Source organism: Acartia tonsa, chromosome 10 (assembly GCF_053477335.1).
Source record: "Acartia tonsa isolate MP-2025a chromosome 10, ASM5347733v1, whole genome shotgun sequence".
Classification (NCBI taxonomy): domain Eukaryota; kingdom Metazoa; phylum Arthropoda; class Copepoda; order Calanoida; family Acartiidae; genus Acartia; species Acartia tonsa.
The window spans coordinates 14,060,857-14,074,300 of NC_137269.1; the positions used below are offsets into that span (position 1 = coordinate 14,060,857).

Genomic DNA, 13,444 nt, shown 5'->3' on the forward strand with positions numbered 1-13,444 from the left:
CGCTATTTCTTGGAAATTCTACAAATCTACAAGTTTACTTTTTTAATAGACAAATCAGAGATAAGACAATAGACGAAAAATTGATACACATCCGCTAGATTACCCCTACCGTAGATTAAATTTATTAGTTTAAATATTTTGATAATCCTAATTTTGGACTTAAAAATCAAATTTCAGTAAAGGTATCAAAAGTTTTTACGCCCTCGAAGAAAAAATCTGGTTATAAAACTTTGGGTACCAGTGTAATTAACAGCCAAATGTCCACTCCCTCTCTGGGACAAATGGTGGGGTGAGGGGGTCTGTTAATATTTTTGGTTAATAGGGAAAAAACTTTTTCCTTAATTTTCAATTTATTTCAAAACTGAGAGGAAAGGGGGGTTTGGTGCTCATTAATTTTTGTAGGATATCCCCAGAAAATCATCTGGATGCTGGTAAACGTGCATCTAAGTATTTATGGTTGGTCAAAGAAAATCTTGAAGCATAAATTAAGCTCTAGAATAACTCAGGAAAATTAAGGGACAAGTGAATAGACGATAATTTATAATAATGATCAACAAGATAATCCTTCTGTATATCAAAATTATAGGTTGAACAATTAGGACACTATAGTTTGGTAAATTTCAATCAACATTCAATATAAGATAATGTGGTTATAAAACTTTGGGTAACTAGTTTAATTTACAGTCTAAAGTCTTATCCCTCCCAAAGTATATTTCCTAAAATCATAAGACACAAAATCACAGCAAAATGTAGGGGATTCCAGGATCCAATGGTACTGTAATATTATGAAATTTAGCAACCATGGAAATGTTGTGAAGTGTGGCTAATTTGCATGTTTTGGTATTCTTGTAAACAATGTCTGCCAACTGCCATATATGCTAATCTTATATGCTAATTTTATATTCAATTTTATATTCAATAAGGAAACATCGTTAAGGATAAGACTATGGACGATAAATTTATATATTCTCCAATAACAATAAAACTTTTTTTAAAATATTAAAATTAATGGTTGAAAAGATGGACACTACTGGTTTTAGAACCAACCAATTAAAATTCTATAAAGATAAGTTTTTGAGACAAGGCTAGGATATAAAACTTTTGATACAGGTGTAACTTCAGTCAAAATGATGTCTCCCACCCTGTTATTATTAGGTAACTCTAGATTCATAAGGAAAACAGTGTCTTCAATCAATCACTCTAATAAATTAAAATAACAACTAATTGTTAGGCGTATATCATGTTAAAATAAAAATAATCGATATTATATCCGTATATATTGAGTCTAATGGATTAGAAGAGATGAAAACAATGGATTAGACAGAATTCTAACTAACCGTAAAGGATTATGGATTAAATAAACTTTAGCTTTTAAATTTAAAATAACAGTTTTGTGATGGCTAAAATACACTTTAATTTTATCTTGTTGATTAGTCTGTAACCAAACATTAAATGTTTTTATTGTACCTAACCTAACCTACAGTAATAAACAAAGAAACGAAAATACACCCCACCCCCCGTTTCTTTTTAATTCATACAAAATCAAGTTAGGGGGGGGGGTAGTGTTTTGTCAGTGCTTAACAAGGCAGCTTATTTGAAAAATCATTCCTTTTAATGTCAACCATTAGAAAATGTAGAGCGTTTAGCTTGGATATATGAGATCTTATTGGGCATACATAAATAAAAAACATACAACATTAGTATAGGGTATAATTATTAATAAGTAGATAAAAAGTAAGTTTTTTTATAAAATGAAAACAGATGAGATGCAGACAAAACTAATTTATCAATTTGTGTAATTAATACACAGGATGAAATGTTTTGCGCTTGGGTAGATCACAAAATTCTGAGATCTTAGAAAGACAAATAAAAGCTACAATAAAAAAGATTGTTAATGCTTTCACCTATATTTAAAGTATTGGTTAAACCCACTTACCCCCGACAAAAATTAATAATGAATACCCACCTTTCTTCATTGGGTTGGGACAACTTATAACAGAAAAATTCATAAAACTATTTTTATGTCGTAACATACATAAAGGCACGCCAAAATTATAAAATAGCTGTGCTGCTGATCAATACTATTGAAGAAAACTTTGGGTATAGTCCCTTTCGTGACAATGCCTCTAAAGGGTCGTTTCGTCGTAATTTCTCAGTGGCCTTTCTTCTATTTCTAGCCACTGCGGGGCCAATTGTCTAACCCTGCCTGTCAATCACCTAATCTAAAATAACCTAGCAAAAGCTACTTTGAAAATACAACAAAACGGGGTGTAAGAGGCCTATACCTAAATATTTTCCATCCTCGCAACTTTAATGGGATGTTATCTAGATTAATTAATAGGAATTAACATTTGATTTATAATGATACACGAGTCTGGAAACTAAATATCAAAATTTAATAAAATCTGGGTCATTTAACCCACACAACTCTATTTAATTTTTGATTAAATAAAAGTTAGAATGAATTACTGAAAGGCCTATTTTAATGTTTTATTTTGTAAAAATACGTTCCTAAGGTCATAGGTAGAAACCATTTGAAAACTTTTTTTCAGTATGGCGATAAAACACAGGGTCAAAATCAAAATCGAAATTTCTTTCTTGAATAACTTTGTCTACAGGCTGAATAGAAATAGGAGAGAAGAAGTATAGTGTGAACCCCTTTTTCGTAAATCTGACAAAGGAACTCATTCAGCTGACAAAAAACTTTAAAATTTTTCGAGTATATAATTTCTAGAAAGCTAACTTTATATTAAGGAATTCAACAATTCATAGCTAACTTATTAAAGGATTTTTAATATGCTTTACTTACACTATACTAGAAAATAAATTTTAACACGATAAAATTTACGTGAGAAAAGCTTTATCTTAAGAAATGCGACTTTTTACAGCTGACTCTTCATATGAACAAAATGAAAAAATTATCCCTTTCCTCTTACCCATATGTGTACAGTGTATACTAAGCTATAAAAATTGGAAAGAATTTTAATGAATATAATAGATTTGAAATCTGCATAAAATTTTAAGGATTTTTTATAAAATCCATTTTTTACCTATATAATTCATTATTTAAAAGCACAAATCCAATTTAAGTTAATAAATTTTGACCAATTCATTTATTGGCTCAATCAGACATTACCTCTCTTTCTTAGTACCTTTATTACAGGGTGAAATTTAAAATTCCGTCCGACAGTTTGTCCAAAGTCTGGCTAACCCAAAAGAACGGGTTTGAACCCGATACAACCTTACTTTTATAAAATCGACCATTACTTCACACAGTAAATTTGAAAGATTATACCTTTTGTAGCATTAAACCATATGTAAATCATACCTTTTGTAGCATTAGACCTTTTGTAGCATAAATTTGAAAAGTCCAAAAATTGCACAAATCTTTTTTTTCTGTTTGTGTGAGTATTTGTTAAGATTTATGTATTGTGTTTAACTAGGGAGGAAGGGAACATGAACTGTAAATTATATTGGTACTAAAGGTATCATTGGTTGGTTTAAAACTTATGGTACTTTTTATGAAATCTTGATTGGTTAGTACAAAAGTTACAATGTCCAAACTTTTCAACCAACAATTTTAATTACAGGGTAATTTAGCTTATTTTCATTGGGGACCTGGACCAATTTATCGTCCCTTGTCTTATCCCTGATTATCCCTGTGTTTACCCAAGTGTGATATTATTCAATTTCTCTCTAGTCATCATGGTAAATCTGGGTTATAGGGATGGAACTGTTTAGTACACTAGTCCCCAAAGTTTTATAATAACGTTTTCTTAATCGTTGGCTTAACAACTTTGGGAACTTTTTTTGATTTTTTATTGGTTAGTCAACGTAGTTTAGTGTCTAAACGTTTCAACCACTAATTGTAATCTACATAAGGGGTAATTTTGTGAATTTTCATTGGGGAGTAAATCAATTTATCGGCCATTGTCTTATTCCTTTAAATCCCTGCATAATTTCACACGGAGGAGGAAAACTAATTTATCTTTTGCCAAATTCCTGTAAATACATTGCTTTACTAACTATTTAATGACTACATCCCTTTATCTATGGCTTATAGTTTATTTTGTTCTATAATATATTATTCAAATGCGAAACGCATACAATTTTCAAACGAATGTGATTTGAATTTTATTTTTTTAAAACGTAGTTTGGAAATAATATAATCATGAGGAAATCTCTTGAGATCAGTTTTCAAAAATATAAAAAGTTAAATTACGAAAACAACAGCATACACATTGTAAAATATGGAAGACAACATCCATAAAAGCGAAGCTAAACAAATAGGCCGGACGGTTAGATATACGAACATCACCATATATAGAGTAACAACGCATCAAGGTATTATCCTCTTAGCTTTTTTTCAATTTTGAAAATTTTTGTAACCCACCCCCCCCCCCTCGACAGAACTATGACTCACTGCGGCGCTCGGCACCCTTGCCTGCCTAGCCGCAGAGTTCGGCCTTTAGCCTGCCTAGCCACAGCACTCGGCCCCCTAGCCTGCATAGCCGCGGACGCTCGGCCCCCTAGCCTATAACCTAACCTAACCTAATAGAAAAAATGCGTTCTCTGCCAGAGTTATAGTATTGTTTTTGAATAAAATTTAAGCACCTAAATCATTTGAATTATTCTTATAAAACTTTTAATATTTAGAACTTTTCTACATTTAGTGTCTGCAAGCTCTGATCGTCATATTTTTGTTTCAGAAAGGTTCCTTCTTGAAAACAAATGTATGGGTTTGAGTAAACTTTATTAGAGAAACGGCATATTAATTTTAATCTTAATGATTTTAAAGTTATTTTGTTACCTTATACTGACACTTTAGAATTATCTATTTGTTTGATTCTTCACAATTGTGATTCCCATCACGATTAAACACGATAACAAAGTCGTAAAAACTTTAAAACAAATTTAATAAAAGTTATATTGTTTGTTCTTGTTTATTATACGATGATGTTATAAGTTGAGGTCCGCTTTTTATAATATATTTTTTCCTTGTGAATAAAATGGGTGCAGTTACATAAAGAAGATAAATTTGAAAAACTTGAGTTTAAATAATAAAAGAAATATATTGCAAATGACAAAAACTTTATTCGCCTAAACCATTGTTTATTTGTATCTGGGGACCAAATCATGGATGGGGAGTATCTTAAATATATAAAGAAATACAGATATTGGTAAAATTGATGATCCAATGATGATAAATTCAGACAGGTGGAGGACATTGGCCTGTAAAGTACACTGGTATGCAAAGTTTTATAAACATAAATAAAATATAAAACCTTATTGGTTGGCAAATAAACTTTGGGTACTTGAGTTAAACTAACAGAGTTCAAAACGTGCAACAAATGATTTTAATCTACAGAAGGGGTAATTTTGTTTATCGTCATTCGTGAATTACATCTATTTAGGGTCTAATCCCTGAAAATTCCTGCTATATTAGACAAGTGCACAGAAAAGAAAATATGTGGTTGGGTTTAACTTAAATGAATAGTATAATTTTAACAGGGAAAGGACAATGGACGATAACTTATTCCTCCACCCCCAGTTAAATAATATTATGCTTAGTTAGAAAAATCAATTGGAGGGAAATGTTTCTAGCAAAAAAATTTAAACGCCATCGACCACTCCCTTCCTGGTAAAATTAAAGTAAAACTTAATCACCATAAAAGTTTAATGCTTTTCTTTTCTTCAATTCTTTTTTTTAACAAGCAGAAATAAAAAGCTTAGGTAAAGTTTTTCCTTCATTTAACCCTAAAAATAGAGATTTTCTAATTGTAATTAAAAGAAAACAAGGCAATTCTCCAGGAATCTAAAGGGATAAGACAATGGTCGATAAATCGATGTACATTCCCAATGATGATACTCAAAATTAACCTATCTGTATATTAAAATTAGTGGTTGAAATGTTTGAACACAATACTTAATTAACCAACCAATCAAAATTTAATAAAGCCCCAAAGTAGTTAAGCCACGAATAAGAAAACCTTATTATAAAACTTTATGAACTAGTGTAATAAACAGCTTATTGTCTCCTCTTTCTCTTTGCAGTTGTCAACCTGATATTATGTATAAAACTGAAAGTGACATACCTGGGAACTAACAATGGCCACAGCTCTCAGAAGCGTGAAGAACTTGTCCACAAAGGCATTGTCAACCTGATCAAAAATATTTTTTGTGAATGCAATTGTAGTATAGTTTTATATTATATAATATCAGCTTAAGCTATTTAGTGTTATAACTCTTGATAACTCTAAAGCCTAGCTATGTTTCAATTATTTACTGATACTTGAAGCAAATTGTACCAAACACACATAAATCATATGGCAGTTGGTCTAACTGACAGACAGAACTACACACGGAAAGACTTGATGGGATAAGACAATGGACGATAAATTAATATTGGTTGAAAAGTTTAAACACTACTAGTTTAAAACAAACCAATTACAATTCAATAAAAGTACTCAAAGTTTTTAGGGCCATCGCATAGGATAACGTGGTTATAAAACTTTGGACACCTGTGTAATTTACAATCTATTGTCCAATCCCTCCCTGAAATCTCACCTTAACCCACTGGATAACATTCGTGATTGTAGTTTGACAACTCCAATGATAGATCAACTTTAACGCGTTTGAAGGAGCTAAAATATAATGTATATTAGGCGCTTTCACACAGGGTACCCTGTTAAGCACTGATTCCCGTCTCCCTTATTTTCATCAAAATCTAAAATAAAGGGGGAGGGGTGCTATAAGTGGTCCACTGAGCAAATAAAGGATTTATACCGTCATATCTTTATGGTTGCGTATAAAACATGATAAATGCCAATTTTTCTCCATATAAGCACAGGGATAAATATAAAAAAAGTGAATTTTTTAGTTTTGAAACAATCTACCCTTTATTCTACTTTATACACCTATTTACATGCGAGTTCATGTTTGGGAAATAAGCATAGTATCACATAATAGATGGGAATGTCTCAGCCTCAAAGCAGGCAAACTTGCTTTTAAGTATTCTACATTTAAAGTAGCTGTTATCTCAAAAAAATATGAAATCGCAAATACACAAAAAATATACATCCCTGAAAAAGTGTATGAATATTTTGACTTACCAATCTCAAATATGCTTCCCTTGAGGACACTTGTATACTTAGTGGCAGAGTCAGGACCGTGCAGCCACACATACCCACCACTGGCTGCAAATCTTTAAAAATATAACAACATTAGACGTTATCCTTGTTTTGTTGAGAACAAATACCCCCCCCCCCCCTCCCACACTTTTTAATAAATTGACAGTAAAGGGGGGGGGGGGGGGAGGCCATTTTACTTATTTGTGTATTTGACAACCATTGCATCATAACTAAAGATTTAAAAATGTACCTATCTACTTCTGCTTTGTCAAATGTGCGAAATTAATATTTAGAGTAGCGCAACTCATTACCATGCAGACTTTCAGACAAAGGTCTGGTCGTGAAATCAAAGAGTTCGTTGTCTGCAAGACGTTCGGCCCAGTAAACATGCACTTTACTAGCAACATTAAATCCAGAGATACATATAAAGGGATGGATGGGCGTTTTTTGTGATAGGCGTTTTTTTTAGATGGGCAAGAATACCATCTAACATATAAATTATTATTATAACAAATAACAATCAATTAGGCACAACCAAAATAGTCATCGTGCTGTTTTTGTTAAGAAAGGACAGTCATATAAGGTGCATATTGCCAAAAAATATCATTTTCAAGTCTTGATATTTTTATACCTAGTACTTAACTGGTAGAAAATTTAAATTCTTTCAAATATATGTCCTATAAATTAAGATTATACAATTGAACAGAAAAAAATATACGGTTCACTAAAATTAAATCTTTAAGTACAAATCATATTTGATTATTATTAAACCAATGTTATGTACTAGAAGTAATAAACTTCATTTACACAAATTTACTTAAAATCAAACGGTTTAATAATCATATTCCTATGAAATTGCAAATTTAGTCTTTGAAAATAACAACTTGTCAAAAACATCCATAAATAAAAATTCAATACTTAAACAGGGCCGAGGAAGGGACACCTTACTAGTAAATAAAATAAATATAAGTTAAAAACCTTCCCTAAATATATAAGAAGTTTCACTCTAAAAGAAAAAAAAATTATAATATCGGTCAAACGGCTAGTGAGATTTTTCGCTAAACACAAACAGATATCGTGTTACTTTTATATAAGCTTAGATCTCACTTGAACTAACATTTGAACTAAAGCTATACTTTCTTATTTTTGAAAACTTACCTTTTACCATCTGAGTACATGCCAAGCTTCAGCTTTGTTTTTATTCCGTTCACTTCATCAAATTGCTCAGACCTAAAAAAATGAATTATTTTCATAAGTTTTATAGGGACTAAGTTTGAATAGGACTCAGGGAGGGAGGGGAAACTGGGGTATTTATAACATAAAGTCCCCAAAGTTTTATAATAACGTTTTCTTATTCATTTGGAGAATTTTATTGAATTATAATTGGTTGATTCATTAAGTTGAGTGTACAAACGTTTCAACCAATAATTGTAATCTACTGAAGGGGTAATTTGTATATCATATTCATCAGAGGGGCTGTACATTGTACAACAATTTATCGGCCATTGTTTTTCTCTTTGGATCACTGACTAAATATAAATCGAATCGATCATAGACATATTTCCGCGGGTAATGAAGAGAATAATTAAAAGATTATTTCCAGCTTTATTGTTTGAAAATGGTCTACAATGCGATACAGTAAGTATGGCTCATAAACCAGTGCTAATCCGGCAGATATTAATAGGTTCAATAGCCATATTTGATGTAATATTCTATTGCAAAATATTTTTATGCTTGTCTGTTAAGATGTTGCTAACCACTACAATAGATGTTGGGGACACTGCGAATATTAACTATGAACCAAGACACTCCTACTTTTGCATTATCGAGTTGTTTATCACCTAAAATTCTAGATAATTTGTTTTGTTAACGAATTAGTTTTAAAGTAATTAATTAAGTATAGACATGGAAAACTAGGTTAACTAACTAATGAATCAACAGTTTTCATTTTCCTTTTAAAAAGCGTAGCTTTTTATATCTCTAGTCAGTTTATTCTAAACATGTTAGATTAAAATTGTCCTATTGATTTTAAACTTTCCATGCAGTTTTGTAACAATAAGGTACAATTTAGGAAGTTAGCCAATTCTAGGATCATTCCAAACGGACAAACTTGTTGGAAACTACTGTCTTTGAAGACATTCACTTAAAGCTAGACTATTTAAAATTAAAAACCATTAGAATATAAAAAGAAGGTGTTTTTCTTCAAAGTAACTATTATTTCTAAATAAAGGGAGAAGGGGAGTTTTTTGTTTGTTTAATATTTGTTTTAGGTAAACTCAAGTAGCCCTTTTATGTTAGAACACTGCAGGTATAATTCTTGTTTATCAAGATATATCTTAAATTCAATGATTCTCCTGTGCTTTTAGAGATATTGAAACAAAATCTTTTGAGGTAGGTCAGTAAAAACTATTTGAATAAAAAATTGCGGCGGTACCGCCGCTCCCGCCGTCCACCGCCATTTTCCGCCGCCGCCAGAAGCTTAAATCCGAAATTAGCTAACTCTAGCTCTAAGGGTTCTCGAGTAACCCCTGCACAAACCATTATAGTGCACATCCTCCTTTAACTTATCATTCATTGTCTTATCCCATAAGTTCCTCATCTTTCTGATTCATCGAAGAAGGCCTGATGAATAATTGTCCAATTTTAAGTTTCATTATACAGAATTACGTGCAGACATACACAAATTCTTTTAGGTTAGTCTTAACTAAAGTAGGAAATAAATTTTTGCTTTAATATTCTTACAGTGGCTTACTGTTTTAATTTACATTTTTATTGGTAAATTAAGTTTTTGTGATGGGGGGGCTTCTTATTTTCGGGTTAAAACTATCACAAGACCAAAAGATAAATTTCATAAAAAGCACAACCTAATCGATTCAGCGGTTAGCGAGATTTTAAGCTTTAGACGTACAGGCATAGTTTGTAAAAATATATTCTTATTTAATTCAATTGAAAAGAATAAATTTCTTAAAATAAAAACAAATCTGGGAGCTAAGTCATGTTTAGTGATTTATTGGCAATTCCTGCGCTACTAATGATTATAGGTATTTGTCCTATTTTTTACCTAAACTTACTTCAACATCTTTTAAATATGTCTACATAGTATGAATTGAAAGTTAACTTTACTTGCGACTTTAAGCATAATCTAATTTACAACTTGACAGCGAATAAAGTTAAAATTCGACATTTAAAAATTTGTTGACTTTTTATTCTAATATGCAGGGCACGTTTTTATTTCCAATATAAAACTTTTGTTATGCCATTTAACAGCGCAACTTCTCTATATCCTGGATAGTTCTATGTGATTTTTAATTATTTCTATATTATTCCATTCTAGAGGCCTTTAGAGTACTTGATATAAGGGGGAGGGAAAATCGACCACATACCATTTTCAATTTTAGTTAAAGATAAAGTAAAAAAATTTCATGGACTAATTTAGACGTACCTTCCCCCAAAATAGTAAAAAAAAACATTCCCTGGACTAGTAAAGCTGTCAGAAGCTTCGGTACAGGCGGACAGACAACCTGTTACTTTAATTTAAGAATTCTTTTTATTTGAGCTACTTATGAACGTCACAGTTCTTGATCTTTTTTTAAAGACATTTTCACATTTAAATTCAATGCTTATCTCAATTGTAGAGCTAACAATTTTAAATAGAAAGGTTTATTTTAGGCAGGTAGCAGGGAGGAAGGGAAGGTTACATTCGGAGTAAAAATAATTCTAATTTTCAGAAGGTTTTTGTGTTTGTCATAAAAAGAGAAGTTTATCAATTTATTGTTCAATGTCTTATCCCTTAAGATCTCTGACAAGAAGGGAAGTTTGAATTAGTATGGTAGGGTAGAGGAGGAGGAAAGAAGTCTGGTTAGTATTCCATAAGCGACTTAAGTTATCCAACGTAAAGACTCGATTGCAAGCTTGGGTCGACTTCCACAACCAAGCAAGATTTACACACAATAATAGTTTCATGTTCATCAGTTCTAATACAGCGGATATCAATCGGTTTCGAAACCAGACTGGAATAATCTTTATATAATCAATTGATTTTAATTTGCTCTTAATTAATGTGTGTTTGACTGAAACAAAGCATTTTATATGCAGGGGTGTATATTCTGCACAAGATACAAGATTCATTTTTCCCCTCCTAGTTTTTTTCCAGCAAGGAAGGGGATAAAATGGAAAAATATTTATAGAACTCTTTATTTTATTCATATTATGCCCCCTTCCACATATTTTTTTGTTTTTTTTCACCAAAGATGGGAGAAAAATAGAAAAAAATGCTTTCAGTCCTCTTAATTTTAACATGTTTTTCTCCCCTAACCACATATTTTCTATTTTTTACCCCCCCCCCCCCCCTCAGCCGGTTCAAATTGGCAGAATATACACCCCTGATATGTGGTACGTATTCTATTTTGCTGGACCACTGACTTACGCCCTAAAATAAACATTGCCCATTACACGAGGAGGTTGGAATAGACTGTAAATTATACAACCCCCAATAGTTTTACAGCCAACTTTAGGTACTTCTATTAAATCTTCATTTAGATTGGTATGTCCAAAACAATAGTGTTGTAATTTTTCCAAAATAATTTTATTCTATAGAAGGGGTTATTTTGCTTATCATCATTGAAGATTAATTTATCTTCCATTTTCTTATCCCTTAAGATCCCGGTATACCTTTGACTTAGACCCACACCCAACTAGTTTGAAGACACATAAGTTAATTTAACGTTTCAGAATTTTTACAATGTAGAGACGGTAGAACATCCTAGCACTTAAGTAGAGAAAATATAAAGAGGAACACACTTGTGACAAATTAGGAAAAGGGTTAACAGGTAATGGGCGAGGGGGGCGCGGGTGAGGGGGGCCGGGGGGGGATTGTAAGTAGGACACACATAAAAAGAAATACAAATAGAGAATACTTGAGTGATATAAAGGGAGGGGGCGGTTGTGACACTTTTTGAAACCAAAACTACAAGAATTCAACTTAAAAATTACAGCACTGAAATTTGGATCGACAGTCGCTTTAAAGAGGTAAAATGTGGAACTGTGAAGAAAAGTTGGTGAAGCCGCCGCTATTGCCGTTTCCCGCCTAAAAACAATTCGGCGATAGCGGCGGTTCTGCCGGCGTTTCATCACAGTTCCACATTATACCTCTTTAAAGCTGTACCTCTTTTTTAAGTTTAGTTCCTTAGACTTTCAGTTTTGGTTTCAAAGTGTCACAACCGCCTCCCCCCTTTATACATGAATTACAACCTCCCTCATTCTTCATTGGCCCATAAATTAGCAGAAATTTTTGTCTTATTTGAAGATATATACATTTTTTTTGTATATATTCATATTTCCAACCATAAAAACTTAAAAAGAGTAAAGTGTAAGCTGGCAAATGGTTGTACTAGGTGGTTAATGCTCCGTAGAGGTAATGCTATTTAACTCACGTCCCCTCTATACTTTAATTCTATTGTTGGGTGCTATAAAAAGTGAGAAAACAATCAGAATGTAACTGTGCTTGTGTTTTCACAAGGAAAATACTTGAAAAGTAGAAAAAAAAAAGTTGTACAAACAAAGAGAAAAGTTTGGTTGAAAATATCATAATACAAAAACAAAATGTTGCTTTTTAATACAAAGAGATTTAAAATCACAATAATTTAGTTATAATAATAATGACCTATTGGGGGCTAGGTGATTCTTCGGGTTTAAGTCCTTTCCATCCCAAGATCAATCGCCCAGGGCATTAACACCCAACAGATAACCAACTCCTTCATTGCACGAAACTCTAAATGTGCATTGTAATGAGTTGCGTCTGTTTTGTGCCAATGCTTTATCTAACTATATATATGTCGCACATCTAACATAGCAGCAGTAAGAATTCTTTGTAAAATATTATATTATGACGTTGTGTTTAGCTGAGAAGATGTGCCCTAATCGCAAGTTTAATTACACATAAAAATTATGGATAAAAATAAACTATAATTTCTTTGTCCTATCTCTTTACACCCTGTTGTTTACGCATGCTAGACACAAGTTGTAGCACCCAATTAGAAGAGGCAATAAACACCTGGAGCACACAAAATTAAACATCAAGGGAGCTACACCAACTTAACTTTCTGGCGCTTTCACGCAAAAGTTAAATGTTAACCCCCCCCCCCCTCCATAGATTTAAACAAATTGGAAATAAGGTTGCTGGACTTGGTGGGAGTTTTTTATTGCTTTTTTCTTTATTACTTTAGATAAGGTTAAGTTAGGTTATATTGGGAACTTGTTAGACCCGCAGCGTTAGGTCACCAAGGTTACAGGCCCCGCTAGGGTTATCAGTGCTC

General features: G+C 32.1%; 1 protein-coding gene across 4 annotated transcripts in view; it reads right to left on the bottom strand.

Annotated features, from left to right (window-relative positions):
* Window positions 1–13,444, bottom strand: part of row (zinc finger domain-containing protein relative of woc) — a 147,669-nt gene that overhangs the window by 101,678 nt on the left and 32,547 nt on the right. For all 4 annotated transcript variants that reach the window (XM_080173626.1, XM_080173629.1, XM_080173628.1 and 1 more), the window contains exons 11-14: window positions 8,289–8,360; window positions 7,113–7,204; window positions 6,568–6,644; window positions 6,096–6,161 (exon numbers count right to left, since the gene is read on the bottom strand). In XM_080173626.1, the coding sequence (XP_080029752.1) occupies window positions 6,096–6,161; window positions 6,568–6,644; window positions 7,113–7,204; window positions 8,289–8,360 (307 nt within the window). The remainder of the gene's footprint in view (window positions 1–6,095; window positions 6,162–6,567; window positions 6,645–7,112; window positions 7,205–8,288; window positions 8,361–13,444) is intronic.